At 46.0% G+C, this 19,923-nt stretch overlaps 1 protein-coding gene across 1 annotated transcript in view; it reads left to right on the top strand.

Annotated features, from left to right (window-relative positions):
• The window catches only part of Aff3 (ALF transcription elongation factor 3), a 494,450-nt gene that overhangs the window by 369,172 nt on the left and 105,355 nt on the right, over positions 1-19,923 (top strand). The window contains exon 9 of the mRNA XM_076832801.2: positions 15,795-15,846. Within this exon, the coding sequence (XP_076688916.2) occupies positions 15,795-15,846 (52 nt within the window). The remainder of the gene's footprint in view (positions 1-15,794; positions 15,847-19,923) is intronic.

Below are 19,923 nucleotides of genomic sequence, written 5' to 3'. Positions count from 1 at the left end.
CTCTGCCCCTCTCTGCCCCTTTGCGCCACCCACAGCCAGCCAGGAGGAGTGTTTGGTCTAGGACTTTCCATGTGATTTTTCAAACAGGTGGTTGGTATTCAGTAATAATCCATCACTAGAAAGTAAGCATATAAGAGACCACGTTGATATCAATAAATGATTGGACAAATGAATAAATGGGCCAACAGACAAGTCTCCCCTACAGAATCCCATATACTCTATGTGGCCCCCATCCCCCAAGGAGGTGGACCATCACTCCTTCCTCCTAAAATGTAGGTTGTGCTTAGTGATCGACAGGCGCCATCTGAAAAGAAGGTGACCTGGCAGGCACACCTGTGCAGCCACGTCCTTGGGCCTTGTTAATACACAGACCTTGATCACAAGGAAGACATCAGGGGACACAGATTGTGGGGCAGGGTACAGAACACACAGTCGACACTCCTTGAAATGGTCAAGGTCATCAAAAACAAGGCCAGGCTTGGACACCAACGGTCAAGAGGAACCTTAGGAGACTTCATAAACTCCATGGATAAATGTAACAGTCCATCCTGGTTGGGATTTTGGGACAGAAAAGGGACATTAAGTAAAAGCTAAAGAAATGGGAATATAGTATGGGCTTCAGTTCTTCCCAGATGTGTCTCATAAGATCCTGGCAGCTATGGAAACCAGGTACTAGCTATGGATGACCCTCTACTTACCGCAGGTTGTGTCCTAACAAACCCACGACAAGTTGGAAATACCATAAGCCGTGAATGCATGTGACATACCTAACCCACCTCACATCATCGCTTGGCTGGGCTCATCTTAAACGTGCTCAAAACACTTTATCCTACAGTTGGGACACAAAGCCTAGTTTATGATCCCGTGTTAAGAACCTCATAGAATTTGTTGAGCACTGTACTGAAAGTGAAAAAAAACAAACAGCTGTACGCTCTCGAGCCATCAGGAACCCAAAAAATCCTAAATCAAATCCTAAGTCGAGGTTTGTCTGCATTTGAGAACTCTGTATTGTCTTCCTGAATTTCTGCAAGTTTAGAACTATTATAAATGTTTGTTGTAAAATAAGAGCAGCGAACTAGTCACTGGCCTGAGCTTTCTCCTTAAGCCCTGTGCTTTCTCATGCTGTTTGTTGAACCCTGGCTCAGAAAGAGCCCGTCACCTGTCCATCTTGCGTGTCTGCGGGAGTGGGCCTCCCCTGTGCTTCTGCACCCCGCAGTTCTGAGAGCTCAGCCTCCTGACTTGAAGTGTTCCCTCCGTTCTCCTTGACCTGAAGCTACCATGTCACCATCATCACTTATCCAGCTAATCCGATGAGAGTCCCCTCTCCTGCAGTCCAGGGGCACCTCTCTTATCTTGGGAGCATGTTCCTAGCCTGACGCTGGCCAAAGAGCATCGACAGCCTTTCTGGGCTGGGGGTGGCACGAACTTGCCTGGCATGTGCCGAGTTCTCTCCCCAGCACTGCAAAATAAATAAATCAATAAATACATCGTGCCTTCTTCTGTATTTTAGCTATTTATTTTAAATGATGATAATAAAAGTGCCACAGCAGCCAGGGGTAAATTTGCTACAGGAACATATTTCTTGGCCATATAAAAAATATATATATATATATTACATTCCTGCATCTTGTGTCTGCTCTGAGTTAATGTCCCATATTCGCCACACTCAGGGGATTCTCTCAAAAGTCCTGGAAGTGTTTGTGGCCTGAATGGGAAAATGTCGTCAGCGGAGCTCCTGCACCAGCCTGGAGCTCCCCAGAGCAAGGACCGTTCCGTACTCGTTGTTGATTCTGCAGCAGTTAGAGCAGTGCCTAGCGTGCCGATGGAACATGGCTTGCTTGGCTGACATTGCCACAGAGCCTCCTGATGTGCCCCAGTGCCACCTGGAGTGGATCAAACAGCCTCATTTCTGTGTTGCCTCCTGGCCCTCTTGGGCTCTTGGTCAGGAGCACCTGCTGCTGTGGGCATTTGCTGGGCGGTGAGACTGCAGGGAGGCAGAGTGGCCCATGATGTCACTCCTTCAGAATTGGGGTTTGGGGGGTTTCGTTTATTAGTCACTCCATGCAACATAAAACCGGTTGCAAGGGCTGGGTTGGGGCTCAGTGGCAGAGCTCTTGTCTAGCATGTGTGAGGCCCTGGATTCGATTCTCAGCACCGCATATACATAAGTAAATAAAATAAAAGTCCATGAACAACTAATAAAAATATTTTTAAAAAATGGTTGCAAGCCTTGGGAACCTGGCAGAAGGGGTAAAATCTGACCAGCTCTTCACTGTGCAATGGGATTAGCCTGGCAGCCAGGCTCAGGGGTGTGGCGGGGAGAGGAGAAGCCCTGTAGGAGGAGGGCTGGTGAGGAGACCCGTGTCCCAGCCCTAGCAAGGAGCTCACCTGCTCAGTCAGATGGACTCATGAGCCCTGGAGAGGGAGAGTGCTCCTAAGATGGAAGGGATTTTCAAAGATAAACTCCACCCACTTCAGAGTGGGACTTAGCGTTGACCCTGGGATCAAATGATTTTCTAGTGTTTTAATTAAAGACTCTGGACCAAGACTCTTGATTGTTCTAAAATAGGAAAATCAGGAAGTGTGCCCTGGACGAGGATCCTGACCATTTGCATCATGTTCTTCCGTCCTCCGTCAGTGAATGGACACACTTAGGCAGGATCAACCCCAGGGCTTCTGGGACAGTGTCTAAACCGTCAGGACTTTCCTGCTGATTCTCAGGAGCAGGAGGTAGTAGCGAGACTATTCTGCAGTCAGAATCTGCTTCAAACATCTGCATCCCCACCTAAAATTTATTTATCTTCTTGGCACTTGAGATTCCATTCTGCTACCTTTAAGTCCAGGAGGAGTGCGTAGGAAAAGAGGGACACATGAGGGAACCCAGGACACACTTCTGCGGTTTCCCTTTCTGCCTTGAACTCAGAACACATCTAATGCAGAACCAGGAGGAAATGCCGCAGCTTTCTTGGGGAGTGGCCTTGGCTGCTCCTGCTGACCCTGTGCCCAACCCAGTAATGGGAACCCTCCTCTGCAGTAGATGGCACAGTCTGATTGACATGGGTTATTTGGCACATTCTGGGTCGCCACGAGCCAGGCAGCCCACAACAGGATGTAGTTGGTGGGCAGAGATGTGTGTTGACTGGGTAATCCTGTTTCCCATTGCAAACGTCAATCAGGTGTACCTGAAAGTGGGCTTAGAACATTTAATACACTTGGCCTAATGTTCAAGCTAATTCACTTCAAAATAAAAATAAGTGGTAAATTAGTCCTGGTACGTGTGAGGCTTTTTTTTTTTTTTTTTTTTTTTTTTTGAGATTGCGATTATTAGATTTATATATTCAGACCACCTGGATTAGTTTCATAAGGAAGAATTCTGGGAGTATCAGATATAATATGCCCAATGTCACAAAAGGAGGAGCATTAAAGCTGGGTTCATGGAAATGCCTTGGTTGGGGGATCATATACCAATCTCCCCGTCCAATGAATAGCTAATGGGATGCTTTCTCCTTAATATGAGACAGAGAAGTCTTTCCTCCTCTTTACATTTAAATGATCAGCTTATTATGCTTGCTGCACAGAGGATTAGTGGATCCGTATGAAAGCCTCAAATCACAAAAAGTCAAAATTCCTGAGGGCCTAAGATCCAGAATCTCTGCAGTATCCAGCTCAGGGTTGATCCCCATCACTGTCACAGAAGCCAGAATGACCGTCTGAGTCCACACAATATAGGAAGAGGTCTTAAGATTCTTTGATGAATCTGAAATGACCCCAGGAACGTCCTCATCAAAGAAATAGAGGGCTTTTTCTATCCCCCCTCAGGACAGAATTGGGGAAGGTGCAGCTAACAGAGCTCAAGTGGAACCACTTTAACATGTGACAATTCTCAGAACTAATGACCTCCCCCACACGCCAGTGACTTCTCCCACTGGGGTTATCGATCAGGTAGCCTATGAAGTGGACTGCGCCCCCAAGTTGGAAAGGAAATCAGAGGACTTGTAGTAGACGTGGAAGAGAAGTCCAGAAGTGTCTTAAAGACTGGAGAATAAATCTCTGAGAAAAGGCAACAGGGCCATGATTGTCTGGCAAGGAGAGAAGATGGTCACCTGCGGTCCCACAGTATTTAAAATCACATCATGAGGTTACTTTTCTGCCTCTACCCCAGGTAAACCGTGAGCCACTTGAGAGCAAAGACTTTCTCAACTCAAAATCTCTAGCACCAAGAATGTGCTCATCAAAAAATGGTCAATAGGCCGAGTGCTATGGCGCACACCTGTAATCCCAGCAACTCGGAGGCTGAGGCAGGAGGAACGTGAGTACAAAGCCAGCCTTAGCAACTGCAAAGTGCTCAGCAACTCAGTAGGACCCTGTCTTTAAATAAAATACAAAATAAGGTCGGAGACGTGGCTCAGTGGTTGAGTGCCCCTGAGTTCAGTCCCCCCTCTGTACCAAAAAAAAAAAAAAAAAAAAAAATCAGAAAGTCATTCCAGGAAATCAGTAAATGCAAGAATTACAGGAAACTGCTAACAGTGATCTCAGATGTCTGTGGCACAAGAGGCCTAGGAACCCCTGGCAGAACCTCATGCCTGCCATCTTCTACTGTCCTGGAAGCAGCGATGGTTCTGTTACCCTTTGGTCATTGGAGCCCCATTCAAATGCCTCTCCCTGGTGGCATCTAGACAAGACCCCTGCAGGCAGGACTCTGAGAAATGTAGTTCCCAGGCTTCCAGCCCCTGTTACACCCAGGAGAGTGCTGATCAGGAGGACCGTGCTGAGTCACCTCCACCCAGGAAGCAACGGCTCTGCTGCGCCATCTTGAAGAGTTTGAGGACTTCTCCAGAGAGTTGGAAAGCCATGATCATCCATTTAGTCTGTTCCTTCCAAGAGTCTGAAGAATAGCCCAGGAAAGGGGCTCAGATTCCCCAACCCTGTGGTTTCTGAAAACAACCATGGAAGTGTTCTAAAATGCACCACAGTGTCTTAGCTTACTGGCACTTATGGGGTTATGCCTTATCCTAGGCACCAAGGAAACACCCCCCCCCCCATGAAGCACTCCTCCCCCCGACCCCATGGTGGGGAAGATGTCTGATCTGATCACCTCTCAAGGCCCCCATCCTCTACCAGCACATGTCCGGCAGGTTTCAACCTATGTCCCCTTGCGGGAGACACAGGCATTCAATCCATTGTAACTCCATGGCCTGTGGCCAATTCAAGACCCAAATCTCTGGGGTTGAGGCCCACAAACCAGTGTTTTTAAAAGAACCCCAGGCAATGCTAAACCCATCACCAAGGTCCCCCCGGGGAAGTTTTGCAGTTGACCACAGGTTTTTCCCTGTCTTGTATCATTTGAATCTCAGTTGTCATCCCATTTGTCATTAATGGACAAACTAAATCTGAAAGTTAAGAGCTTTATCCAAGGTCCAGAGCTCTCCCGACCTCCAACTCTTCTGGCTTCGCCCGGTTCTGTGTTCTATAGCAGTTCTCAAATTTACTTTGAATCAGAATCACCAAGGGAACTTTTCAAAGCCTGCACAACCTACCCCGTGAGAATGTGGGTGTGGGGTGGGAGCAAGACATCACTAATTTTTTTAAAGATGCCCAAGTGACTCAAACATGCGGCGACATTTAGAAAGGACTGTTGCCCTACTCGATGGCAAAGGGTGAAGCTTGGTGTAGCATGCATTTGCTAATGAGCCGATTATGCTTGATTCCCTTTTCTAAGAGTTTATATGTTCTAATAAATCTCTTCGTTAGGGACTCTCTTAGCAATTAACTTATAAATGACAAGATCCACAAAAATGCAAAACTTGTTATTTCAAACTGAAGAACAAATCTCAACCTAATAAAGTCAAGACCCTTCTCAAGTGACTGCATTCTTACCATCAAAAGTTACGAATTAAATAAGCAAACCATTAGTCGGAAAACAGAACAGGCAACCAGCTGACTAATTAACAATCCATTAATACTCATCATCACAGGTTTGAGCCAAGTAAATATGTACATATCTAACTTTCCCTCTGGCGAGGTGCAGATTCCCATTCAAAGAAGCGTTATGTAAAGAAATGCCCTGGATCCAATCTGTCCAGCCAGGAAAACTTTACATCCCCCGAAGAGCATCCTCTGACCTCTCTTCTACTCTCTGCCCGAGAACAGATCTGTTCTCTTACACACTGTACTCACACAGTCAGCCTTAGCAACTCAATCCTTTAATACCAAGAACATCAAGTTCAGAAACTAATTTTCTAGAAGTCCTTGTAACCAACAAAGACAGGAATTTTAAAAGCATCTTTGGGGAGAAAGCATTTTCTGTTCAAGTACCATTTCTAAGCCTCCGCTGTCTTTTGATAGAAAAGATAGAGAACACACAGCCCTCTTCCCCTGTAATTCCTTCAGGAGGAAGCAATTTTAAAGTCTAATGTGTTCAGAGAACACAGCTTCCTTACCACAGCCTGCGCTGCCCTCCATGGAAAATATGGACCATTTTCATGTTTTTGCAATCCCTGAACCGCATGTGGTGCTTGCACTTTCCTGAGAGGAAGGACCACAGGATGTGCAAGAACTTGCAGGACCCAGCACTCCCATTCTCTTAGCAAAGAGATCTCTCTGGGCCACTCAGCTTCCCACAGCTAGACTTATAATTCCAAGAGAAAAGAACAACCAGCAAACTTTTTAAAATGCACAATTTTAAAAAATAAAATGAAACTCAGAAACGTTAACATCAGTGCTTTGTCATGTGTCTGTAGCACATCCAAAAGAAATCAGAGTTACAGGTGCACAAATTTGCCGTGACAAGAGGTCAGAGTTTTACAAGACATATTTGCAAGGCTGGCCGCTGTTGCGTTTTCCTAGGACGTGGCTCCTAAACCCGTTCGTTGCCCTCATCAATCCCATCTGGTGGGCCACCTGTAGCTACGTGCTCATTTCTGCCTCTCAGCCCTCTGTGCAGCCCGAGCTTACAGATACATTGTGGTGTGCCGTAGAACGCCTCATCATAATCAGTAGCAAGATTGCTCACTGACATATTTAACAGACCAAATGGGCCTTGAGGATCCCGATACCCAGCAAGAATAGGTAGTCTATGGAGGTATGTTTTGGTATTGATTTTGTGTCCAAACCCACCCCCTCCTCCTGTCCACACCCCAGGTCAGGAAGATCTTTACTTCCACAAGCTCCTTCAGGAAGTTAGAAGACATCGTGTCTAAAAAGAGGTCAAAGGGCCAGGCACTGTGCTGCACACCTGTAATCCTGGTGTTCAGGAGGCTGAGGCAGGAGGATCCCAAGTTCAAAGCCAGCTTCAGCAACTTATCGAGGCCCTAAGCAACTCAGCGAGACCCTGTCTCTAAATCAAATATAAAAAAAAAAAAAAAAAGGAGCTGGGGATGTGGCTCAGTGGTTAAGCGCCCCTGGGTTCAATCTCTGGTACCAAAAAGGGGGTAGGGCGAGGGCTTCGTGTGGTTAGGAGAATCATAAAACCCGGAGATTCGAATACCGTTACTTTATGACCATAGTTGTGAGTCTGAGTTATCCAGTAGGAATCTAGCCACCTGTGGCTCTTGAGCCCTTGAAATGCACATCGGATCATGCTGAAATGGTATGTGGGCATAAATAAAATATGCTATTAATGTTCATTTCACCTCTTTATTTTTACTTTTGAAACGGTGATTCCTAGAGAATGTGACATTACCAACTTGGCACACATGAGACTTCTGTCAGAAAGCTTGAATGGTGGCTGTCAGTGTTTTCTCCAATATTGAGAACAATCTGGAAGAAGAGACCCACACATATTTAATACTAACCCCCAACATGTCAGTTACTTATGATGCCTAGCATCATAATCTAGTGGATTACAGCAACATCTACTACGTCATCATTTCTGCGGGTCAGGAATCGAGTGTGGCTTAGCTGCATTCTCTGGCATAGTCTGCCGTAGGCTGTAGATGAGGGTCCACCTGGGCTGCGGCCACCTCAGGCTTCCCTTGGTGGAAGATCTGTGTCCATGCTTCCTCTGTGGTTGCCAGCAGAATTCTGTTCCTTCCGGGCCACTGGGCTGAGAGCACTGGCTTCTCCTGGGCCCTGTCCTTGTCTTCCCCACCTCGGTGCTACAGGCCACAGCAGACCAGCTCCTGGAAGAGCGAGCGTGGCAGCCAGCAGAAGCCCCCTGCTCACTGAGCGACGTTCTATCACTTTAGTCCTGAACTGTAGAGGAAAGTCGTTGGTCCCATGTGCACCCAGGGAAGGCATTGCACATCGGGAGTGAATAACAGGAGGCAGGGGTCCTCTGAGAAGCTCCCAACACAGTGGACGGTGAGGGTCCAGTCAACATCACGTGCGTCTGCCGCATCTTGCCCTGTAAAGTCCTGTACTTGATCTGATAGCTCCAACATGCTGCCTTCATATGGGGTTGTTAATGCTGGAAGAAAGTCTGAAATAGTATATAAGAAACCGCAAACAGGGGTGACTGCTGGGGAGAAGAGGAGGATGTCATAGGCAGAAATGAGGATGGAGGGGAGACGTTTCACTGAATATCTGTTCTGTTGGGGAAGATTTTAGCTCTCTGTGTGTGTGTGTGTGGGTGTGTGTGGGTGTGTGTGGGCGTGTGTGTGTGATCTTTTGTGTGTTTGCATGTGCTGGGGATTGAACCCAGAGCTTTGTGCATGCTAAGCACATGTTCTACCACTGGCTAAGTAAATGAGCAGTGGTCTCTAGAAGACACAAAGGTGAAAGGAGGGTCCCAATTCTCCTTGGGCTTCTGTGTGCAAGTGTTGTGGGTGAGATCCCATCGGGGAGGCACACCAGACATCTGAGTGTGGGGGCCACAGGCCCCTACCAGACCACGAGCCCTCCTGTGTCCTCAGAGGGGGCCTCGGGACCTTCTCAGACCCTGCTTTCGGTTGCTCACCCGGATGTAACCCACCATCATAGCTAGGAGGTCATGACCTAGGCCACTGGTTCTCAATGCCCAAGCATCACCTGGGGACTGAGGAGAAGAGCACATTTAGGGTCCACAAAGCAGACCTGTTGAATCAGAAGCGCTGAGGTGGGCCCGTGATTATACGTTCACAAGCCCTCTTGTGATTCTGGCACAGGTTCAAGTTTTACTGGCCTAACCTTAATTTCTGAAGTTCCCACGGAGCTTGCTGTGTATCCCAGTAGCAGGAATTTGGATGCCTGAGGGCGGGGGTCTGTCCTACCCTTGGGAAAATCCTCCATAAAGTAGAAGAACACTGTTTCTTTACAGAACACAGGAGTCGAAAGCTGCACCGTAGCCATTTTCTAGATCCAGCTTAGAATCGCGCGCGTGACGCGACTGGCACACGTGGAACTGAAACCCCGCTCGGGGCTGCAGGCTTCTGTTGGATCTTGTACCTTTTACTCCTCTTTTGTTTTCTACTAAATCGTATCGGGCCAACCTCGGTGCCCCTTCCATTTTCCAGCTGTCCTCCTGGACTTTCTACCACGGATAAAAAGCAAAGAGCCAATGACTTCAGAGCAATAAGATGGTATTGAGGTCATTTCATCCAGTTCTCCCTTCAGCTCAGCCAAAAGAGCAAAGGCTCTGCCCAGGGTCCCACCGCTAGTCAGGGACAGGATTCAGACTGGATGCGGGCCGTCCCTGCAGCTGCCGTTTCAGAACTCATTCCACCGCCCCAGACTCTGGTCCCCTGATGGCTTCCTGTATTCAGTGTTGATTCCCATCTTCCTGTGATTTCTATTCTGCGGGCAACACATAGATACGGGGACTATCGGGAAAGGCAGTGGATGGAGATTTTGAAGACTCACCCTCAGCCTGTATCCCACCAGGGTTGGTGAGTTTCCTAAATGAGACTGGCTTCTGGGAGGGTCTTACCAGGTAGGAAATGAGATGGTCTCCCCCAGGGAAGACAGGACCTTATAGCAGGTAGACCCAGCCGCACGTGGAAGTTGTCGTCTCTAAGGGACAATGAGGTTGTCATCAGAAAAAATACAGTCCTCCTTCACCACAGGATGAAGATGGCAGAAGCCAAGAATCATGTATGATGGACAGAAAACAGAACGGGTCCTGGGGAAGAGAGAGTCTGGGAAGGAGATGGACGTGAGCAAATACAATCACGCTGTGATCCAAACTGTCTGCAAAAGATGTAGAAATTCCCAGATCTGAAAACATGGGGATTGGAACCTGCCTCTTAGATTATCTGGACTATCCCCAGTTTTTCCATTTACCTCTTGACTGAGTTACCTTATTTGCATCTTGGGGGCAGCCAATCACCAACCCCTAACAGGAGCCTCCAGTAGCCTGCATGGTTCTCTATTCTTCTGCTTCTTAGTGCTGGAATATCACACACTAAGTTCTTCCAAACAACAGCTTGTTGATGAAAATAGCCGGTGGCGCACAACTGTAATCCCAGCAGCTTGGGAGGCTGAGGCAGGAGGATGGTGAGTTCAAAGCCAGCCTCAGCAACTAGTGAGGCCCTAAGTAAGTAACTCAGTGAAATTCTGTTTCTAAATAAAATATAAAAGGACTGAGGATGAAGCTCAGTGGTTAAGCACACCTGGGTTCAATGCCCAGTACCAAAAATAGAAAGAAAGAAAAGAACAGAGCTCCAGGAAGATGGTAGCACTGACCCTGACAGCTCAGTGGACTTCAAGAAGGACGAAATGAGTGGTCTCATGTTCCCTCCCATGTTCCAAGCATCGGAGCTGTCCACCTGGGAATACCTGCAGAGGGGTGTGCTTGCATAACGAACAGGCTGTATCACACGTTGCTAATTACTAGAATAGATATTTGCATATTATGAATATGGTTAATGGGCATTCATAAACATTTGTCTCTGGCTTTTAATCTCAAATAGGTGGAGATGGTAGCAGCTCCCGCTGCAGACACAAATCTGAAAATCAAACAGCCCAATTAAAACTTAGATTTTTTTAAAAGCCATTCAGATGAAGCAAAATGAAATGAACTTTAAAGGGCTAAAGGATTCACATCTTCTAAGGGCCCCAAATGACAGGTAATTCAGGGGAAATCCTATTAATTAAAAACCACTGCTCTGTGAAACGGCTGCCTCTGCACCGGAGATGCTGACTGTGCCCGTGTGCGGTTCCTGGGTTGGATTCAGATAAGCATCAGCAGCAGAGGCCCGTCTGTTCAGGGAAGCCAGTTATTTCTGCTTCCTGAGATATTCAGGCCTCTGAAAGGTGAGCATCAGCTGCAACATAGATTTGTTTCTTGCTCGATTAAGAAAAATAATGCAGACGGGGAAGTTATGATAATAAAATGCTGAACTTTGAAGGGTTGTGTCAAATTCCTCCATTTTCTGACAGCTACTGAATTTACCTTTAACAAGGCAGTTGCTTCTGCTAGGGTTACGTGTGCCGGTGCATCCCAATTTCGAGACCTGGAGAAAATGGCTTTGCTGACTGTGACCTCTGAGGCAGGGCACACCCCACCAGTAGGAATCGCCCTGGGGAGTGGACGAGGTAACCTCTAGAGAGTGCTTAGCTGCTCTGTTCAGCAAGCCTCCATTTAACCATGACAGCTGCCCCACCCCCTTGGCCGCGAGCCTGGGGTTCCCCCGCCCAGGAGGGTTCTAAGGGATGGAAGGGAAGGAACCGGTGGAGGAAGGCCTGGAGGGGCTGAGGGTGAGGCGTGTGGAAAGTGCCGAGTGAGCCAGGTGAGATGCCCGAGCACAGAACTTGCTCTTAGGTGCAGGTGACCAATCCCAAACTCCATCCTGTCCCTTTAGAGCATCGATCTTTGCCCTCCTCTATCCAAAACGGTATCAGAGATCCATGGCCCCGGTCCAAGGCCTAACCAACACTCCAATTTCCATCTTCCTTTCCACTCTTGGTTGAACATTTTTGTTTGCTTGTTCTTTAATAGACCCACGCCAATCGATTTCCTTTTGGAAATAGACAAATGATCACAATATGCCCCAGGGACCAGGAGCAGGTCATGGGGTGTTAGCACAGTAGTGTTGATTGTGTGGGGCCACGACCCGCAGTCTCCTGGCCACACGCCACACGTGGCCATGTCTGGGGGTCCTGAGAGTGACGTCGTTTTTCTCTTTCCCTCTCTGACCAAGTTTCGTTGTTCAGCTGTGACCTCAAAACATTGCTGGTCCTCAGGCCGCCTGAGAGTCCACTCTGATACGTTCAGCATTAAAAAGGGAGGGCTTGGCGAGTGTCCAGCCAGAGGTGGGTGTGGCAAAAGGGAAGCTGCGCTGTTCTTCAGAAGCCGAGCCCAGGGGACCCGAGGGCGACCGTCAGAACACAGCAGAAGAGCTGGTGCTCTCCGGTGGCATGGGACATAGAGCCTCAGCTCCCTCAGCGGGTACCGTGCGCCTGTCGGGTGTGGGAGCCCAGTGTGGCCGTAACTGACTTGTCCAGGGCTGTGGTTCCATGTCTTGGTGACAGCCCCACCCTGGTGGCTTTGGGGGTGTGTACAAGCTGCTCAACCTTTGCCATTTTCTCACTTCCTGAGAGATTCTCAGGTTTCATTGGATTTGAACTTATCTTGAAGTCTCTTTAGAAGTATTTTTATATGCTATTGGGGGTTGGATAGGGTTTGTACTCCCCAAAGGTTTATGTCCTGGAAGCTTGGTCTCCAGAGTGGTCATGGTAAGAGCTGGTCATTAATCCCCTCAGAAGGGATTCATACTGGTCTTCTGGAGCAAGTTAGTGCTTACAAGAGCAAGCCTGAATCCCTCTCTGGCTTCCCGTCTCACCATGTGCTCTCTACTATACTATGTACTACATTGTGATGTTGCCAGGGGAACCAAACAGATGAGACCATCCAATCTTGGACTCTTAACCTCCAAAACTGTTAAATAAATAAGCCTCTTTTCTTTATGAAATACCCAGCCTCAGGCATTTTCTTATAGTGACAGAAAATAGTCTAATGCACATGTGATTCTTTATTTTTAGAACTTAGCCAGGAACACAATAAATTCTTTTTTAAAAAATTAAGTTATCAAACGATTGTTATGCACAGAGCAATGTGAAACCCTGGTTGGTTTTCTTCTAGAAATACTGTCAAAAGTAAAGGAGTCCCATTATTAGAAATGCCAAGACCAGGGGGCTGGGGATGTGGCTCAAGCGGTAGTGCGCTCGCCTGGCATGCGTGTGGCCCGGGTTCGATTCTCAGCACCACATACAAACAAAGATGTTGTGTCCGCCGATAACTAAAAAATAAATATTAAAAAATTCTCTCTCTCTCTCTCTCTCTCTCTCTCTCTCTCTCTCTCTCTCTCTCTCTCTCCCTCTCTCACTGTCTCTTTAAAAGAAAGAAAGAAAGAAAGAAAGAAATGCCAAGACCAGATATATGACTTGCCTGCAATCTGGGAATGTGAGGGGACAGTGTGAGAATCAAATAGATGTGTGTTTATGTGTTGATTCATGCCTTTATCTGTTTTCAACTGCTATAATAAAATATCTGAGACCAGCTAATTTATAAAGAATATCGATTTATTTGACTCATGGTTCTAGATGCTAAAATGTCCGAGCACATGGCTCTGGCACCTGGTGGGAGCCATCCTGCAGCATCGTAACATGGTGGAGGGCATCATGTAGAGAAACAGTGCAACTGTGCTAGCTCATGTCTTTCTTCCTTTTGGTCTAATGTCATCGTGGGAGTCCTACCCTCATGGGCTCCTCTAACAATAGTCACCTCACCAAGGTCCCATCTCCAAATACCATCCACATCTGACTTTGGGGATTAACTTCCCAAATCATGAATGTTAGAGGATCACATTCAGGCCATTGCAACGCGTTTAGAACGTGCTTAAAATAAACAAAAGTTCACTTTGCTCCCTCCCTTAAAAGAGCACCTCACACACTGCCTTTGCCATTGTGGCGGCTTGCAGCACTGCCGGCCTCATCGGGTGACAAGTCCCCCCAGCTGGTGTGCAGCCAGGCTAAGACCCCCGACGGCAGGGCACCCCAAGGTGTCTTGCTCTGGTTGGTAGGGTCTTCAGAGCAGTGCACACCATGAACATATAAAGATTAAGTTTCCCCGTCACCCTTGATATGATCTCCACGACAAGGGGTGCTCAATGCTGATGGTGTGTGTGCCCCTCCCTTTGCCCACCCACCCGTAGGACCACCCACTCTGAGAACACTCAAGGCTCGCCCTGCATCCTGGAGATTGATTGGTAGTTTACCTCAAAAGAAGAGATGAAGAGTGGAGCCAAGAAATCGCCTCCTTTTGTGGTCTTTTTTGAATCAGAAAGGCATCTGTGTTTTGGTAGAAAACAGTCTTAGGGAAAGTGCTGTGGCCTCGCCAACCAACTGGGGTTGTCCTCTGCGCCGTCACTGTGCAAGGGCAAAGGAAACACAGTCCCCTTCCCTAGGCTATTTCCAAAGGGTGTGCTAATAAATCACCAAGATGGCTCTTCTCTGAGAAGCCCAGTGTGTGGGTTTGTGAGCTCGAGAAAATGAACCACCCACCAGGAGCACAGAGTGACGTCGGGGAGCCCCGCAGTCCCCCCCAGGCTGACGTGGGTGTTTCCTTGGGGTTTGAAGACTAGAGCAATGAGGTGTGCCCCCACTGGGAGGGTTGAGGGGCCTGTGGGGACACGGAATCGGTGTCCTGCTGGTAATGGCTCCACTTGTACATCAGAAACGACAGAAATGTCTTAGCTGAGTTCTCCATTTTTCTTGACTATGAAATGGGAAAAGCAAATTTATTTCACAGACTCTCAGACTCTAAAGCAGGATCACACACTCAAGATCACCTATTTACAAATAGGGATAAGGGGACCGGTGGGCAGAGGGTAGGGCAAGTAACTCGCATGGACACCTGGAGCAGCCCTGGGCCCACAGCCTGCCTGCTTCATCACAAAAATCACTACCATGGATTATAAAAACATCCAGGGGCGTCTTTTGATGATAGGCCTATAATTGGCATTTAAAGAGCACCAGACCCGTGTTGGGGGACAGTCTTGGGAAGCCGACTTCAATGAGGACAATGAGGTCTTTAAGCACCAGGGCTCAGATGCCTTCAGACCCATGGGTGGAGCCCCCGGTGCATGCAGCGTGGGCCCTAGGACAGCTCCCCTGGTACAGTTCCTTATAGATGGCATTTGTTTTTTTCAATGAGTCCATCTGAAAACTTCTATTATAGAAAGAAATAACTCAGAGGTGCTGATAAGAATACAGTTTTTCTCGTCATCAGAAACAATAGGGTCTGAAGTTGCATTTCTCTTTTTCTCTCTTGGCTTTGATGGACTCACGGCTTCTGTTAGGAAGAATCCGAGGCACCCCGAGTGGGTGGGGCGTGGCCCCCACAGCCCCTCCCGTTGGGTTTTCTCCGCCCAGCAGGGTCTGGGGCAGGTGACTTCTCTAGCCCTCACACACCCAGGTGGAGGACCAAGGCTGGGTTGCTCACATTTTGCCTGGCTCCCAGCAGAGTGCTACTTAGTCTTCCATTTTCTTTACCATGAACGACCCCACTCCCCACCCCCAGGCAGGCACAGGGACACAGCCCGGCCCCTGGACATGGAAAACAATGAACAAGTAATTGTGGAATTAAAACTGCCCCCGGGGGGGAAAGCCCCCTTTAGTTCTGTTGTCTAAATCAACTCATTCTGGAAGCGTCCCATCTCCTCCCGTGATTGTCGCCAGGGCTGATTTCCGTGGTGACACTGTCTGCTCTTCCCTTGGTGGCTCAGAGGAAAAGCCCTTAAGAGAGAAAGAAAAATAATAATAATTAGGAAATCAAGCAGACTTACTATTACTGAAACGTTGCTCTTAGAAAGGTGACACTTTTTGGTGTTAAGTGGTTTTGAAACTACTAAGTACCTGTGCCTCTCTGTCTCTTTCAGAATGCTGGAAGATGACCTCAAGCTAAGTAGCGATGAAGAGGAGGGTGAGCAGGTAAGAGGCTCTTGTCTGTCGCCGTCCTGTGGGTGGGACAGGGCTGCTGCTCACCAGCCAGCTCTGCGGGACATGAGTTGGGTGGCAGAGACGGGATGGTGCTTCTCTAGAAGGTTCCATTGATCGTGAGCCTCTGTGCAGTTGGGCAAGTCTGTTGAAATACCTTGGCCTTAATTCCCCTTAAAACTTTAATTCTGTGATGTCCTGTGACAGGGAGTCCAGCAACGAGTATATTTTTACAAGGAAGCGGACCAGAATCAGGCTTCCCTGGGCAATGGAGCCCTTTTTTCTTCCTTTCTCCCTTCCTCTCCCCACCCCCACCACCTTTTCTTTTCCTTTTTTTTTTTTTTTCCTTTTCTTTTTTGGCAAAGCTAACCCAGCCTTCTAGAGATCAAACACGTGACCTTAAGCTCATCGGCATGCAGCAGGCAAGCCGTAACATTAAATATTGAGCAGCTTTATACAGATATTATTAACATTGAGAAGAAGCAAATGTGGAGGTGAGCTAAAATGATGAATAAAAAATGATCACGCGCAGTCCGGGCTGTTTGTCTTAAATGATAAATGTGCTTGAAATATTCTCCCTCGGTGTTGATTTATCAGCTTGAGACATCCGTCAGGGGGGTTATAAATACTCTTCTGATCAGTCAGTTAAGGTGAAAAAATATCCACTCAGCATTCATCACTTCTACCCTGCATTTCAGAAAACGCTGGTGTTGTAAAGCAAGTTTGAAAACACCGGAGCTAGATTTCCCTACACTTCTGTTTCCTTTTTCTCATCACCTGGATTGCGTGTTGTCAAGTTTGGACAAACAGGATGGGTGGAAAGACAATTCCAGGAGTTGTTTTTTTGTTTTTTGTTTTTTGTTTTTAATAAGTCATTTTTGCACGCAATACCAAATGCATATGCCATTCAACTGATTTTAATGTAGCAAACTTGATGCAGAGGTACCGTGGAGTGCTGCATGGGTGATTCACTGTCTAGATAACAATACAAATAATGCAGAGAGAGCAAGCAAGAAGGAGGAGAAATGAGAGGAAAGGAAAGTTTCCAGGTGTCTGAGCAGAATGTGGCCCCGGGGTCACCACTGTGGGGTCCCCTCCTTGCTGAGGGAAGCTGGGGCACCAGGGGTGTGAGATGGGCTCCGTAAATCTGGAGATCAGATTGGCAATCAGAGAACACCCCAGGGAGGGAAGGCTGGCAGGGGCAGGGAGGGGCACCGAAGGCTTTGCATTTGTGACAGATCAGTTCATTTATTTCTAGGTGTCTACACTAGGCAGTGAGACACCACAGCACTGCACTCTTAGCAGTTAGTTAACAAATCTTATTCCTAATTTTGGTTTCTCATCTGTCTGAATAAAAGCAGTGATTTGGGGTCTGGGGTCGTGGCTCGGTGGTAGAGCACTTGCCTGGCATGTATGAGGCACTGGGTTCGATTCTCAGCACCAAATATAAACCAATGAATAAAATAAAGGTTCATCAACAACTATAAAATACTTTTTTAAAAAAAATAGCAGATTGTTTCATCTCTTTGAGGCTCATATAAGCACAGTAGGGATTAAGTTCTGTCAAAAGCGTAAATTATGTATGTTTTGTATTAGAAAAAAAGATTCACAGACTGTTTGATCTAGCAAACTTTTCTTAATTGGAAATAATTCTGGAGCTATCTCCAGGAAATATTTCCAATGAAAACTCAATTTTAGGGGCTGGGGATGTGTCTCAAGCGGTATCGCGCTCGCCTGGCATGCGTGCAGCCCGGGTTCGATCCTCAGCAACACATACAAACAAAAGATGTTGTGCCCGCCGAAAACTAAAAAATAAATATTTTTTTAAAAATTCTCTCTCACTCTCTCTTTAAAAAAAAAAAAAGAAAGAAAGAAAGAAAGAAAACTCAATTTTAAAACACATGCATTATCAGTGGTGTGCTTATACATTTTCTCTAAAACAGTAAGAAGCTTTTGGCTATTGCTTTCCAATCTCCAGCCACTGATAATCTTGTGCTGTGAATATGCAAGTCAGGTCCTTGATTCTTGCTTATTTGATCCCTTCCTATTTTTGCAATGAAAGGAACTGACAGGATGAATTATTTGTCTGCAGTAATCCCTATCTCGTAATCAAGACCCCAGACGGTGGTTCTGTGTGTGTAGTTTAAGTTAATTCTTCAGCACTAATTCTATTAAGTTGTCCTACTTTGGCCTATAATTATTTCCTAGTCTAATCACAAAATTGTAATTCCCTACCTTTAAAAAAGACTAATGATATGGAGTGTTGTTTTTTTCCCTCTCTCTTTCTCCAAGACCAAAGTAAGATTTTCCCCTGAAATAATGCAGCCTACATACTTATGCAGCACACATATGCACACTTCACTTCTCTGTCATCGCAAGATGACTAAATGCTTACCATAAGTGATTTTTCCAGGTGTAATCAGAATTTTTCCCCTACCCCAAAGTCTTTTGAAAACATACTGCTTACTTCCCTGCTCTGGTAAACATATATACAAAGATCCTTAACCTTATCTTCCATGACTGCTGGTTGTCCTTGTGAATGTCGGTCCAGCTGACCTGTAATAGCAGCTGTAATAAAGAGAGTCCCACAGGAGCTCCAAGCAGCTACACCTGTTTGTCCTCCTGCAAAGATCTGGGGACTCCTGGTGTGTTTGCATGCTCCCATCTGATGCTGCCTCTTCCCCAAGTGCCCCAGTGCTCTTGGAGATAAAGCAGACTGGGAATTGAAGCCATGTGGGCTTGGAAATGTTTAAAGCTTACAAATTTTATTTCCTTAATAGTTACATTGTTTCTTGGGTTTCTAATGAGCTAATTAATCAGTTGTAATCATGTGGGCTCTTCAAGTAATTACTCTGTGTCATTTAAATTGTCATGTGTACAGGTCTAGAGTTATTTAGAGCATTTCTTTATTATCCTTTCGATGCATACAGACCCGTAATACTAGCCCATTTTATTCCTGGTACTCATCATTTGTCTTTCTTCTTTTTTTCTTTTTCTGTTTTGGTCTGTCTTACTAGAGATTATCTATTTTTAAAATGGTTTTTGTTTCATTGATTTCCTCTGTGTAGATAGATTTTTTCAGTGTTTAATTTCAATGATTAATTATTTCCCTCCTTTTTCCAGTTGATCCATTTCATTGGGAAAGTGTAGATTTTATTTATGTGCATGTGTGTGGTGCTGGGGATTGAACACAGGGCCTCACATGTGCTAGGCAAGGGCTCTACCAGTAAGCTATATCCCTAGCCCTGAAACTTTGTGTTTTTTTTTTTAACTTAATCTAATCTAAGCTTTGATTATTGATTTGAAACATCCTCTTTTATAATGTAAGCATTTAGTGCTGCACATTTTACTCTCAGCACCACTGTGGCTTTATCCCACCAATGTGGACATGTTGTGTTTTTATTGCCATTTAGTTCAATGAAACAACTTCTTTGATTTGTGGATTATTTAGAAGTGTGTTATTCAATGTCCAGCTGTTTATAGAGAGCTGCTTTAATCTTACTTTTATTGATTTCTAGTTTGGTTCCATAATGGTCAGAGAACATACACTATATGACTTCAATTCACAAACTTGTTGAAGCTTTTTATGATTCAAATTTGGCTTATATCAGTGTGTTTTATGGGCACTTAGAAGAATGTGAACTCGGCTATTGTTGGGTGGAATGCTCTGTAAATATTGCATCCTATTTAATGTTGTTGAGTTTGATGTTATTGAGTTCTTATGTTTTCTGACTTTTTGTCTAGTTACTCTATCAATTGTTCAGAATAGTGTTGAAGTCTCTGGCTTTATTTGTGGATTTATTTCTCATTTCCATACTATCAGTTTTTGCTTTACATATTTTCCATCTCTGTTAGTTGGTGCATATAAATATATAGGGTTCTATATTTTGATAAATTGACTCTTTTATCATTATGTAGTGTTCCACCCTACCTCTGGTCATTTCTCTTTGCTCTTTGCTTTTTCTGGTTTCTGTATAGCTACTCCTTTTTGTTTCTTTTTGTTTTTGTTTTAATGATTGCATAGTGTGATTTTTCCATTCTTTTACTTTCAATCTGCCTATATTTTTATAC

Source organism: Callospermophilus lateralis, chromosome 14 (assembly GCF_048772815.1).
Source record: "Callospermophilus lateralis isolate mCalLat2 chromosome 14, mCalLat2.hap1, whole genome shotgun sequence".
Taxonomy (NCBI): domain Eukaryota; kingdom Metazoa; phylum Chordata; class Mammalia; order Rodentia; family Sciuridae; genus Callospermophilus; species Callospermophilus lateralis.
The sequence above is the reverse complement of the archived record's forward strand: the minus strand, read 5'-3'. Positions and strand labels throughout refer to the sequence as shown.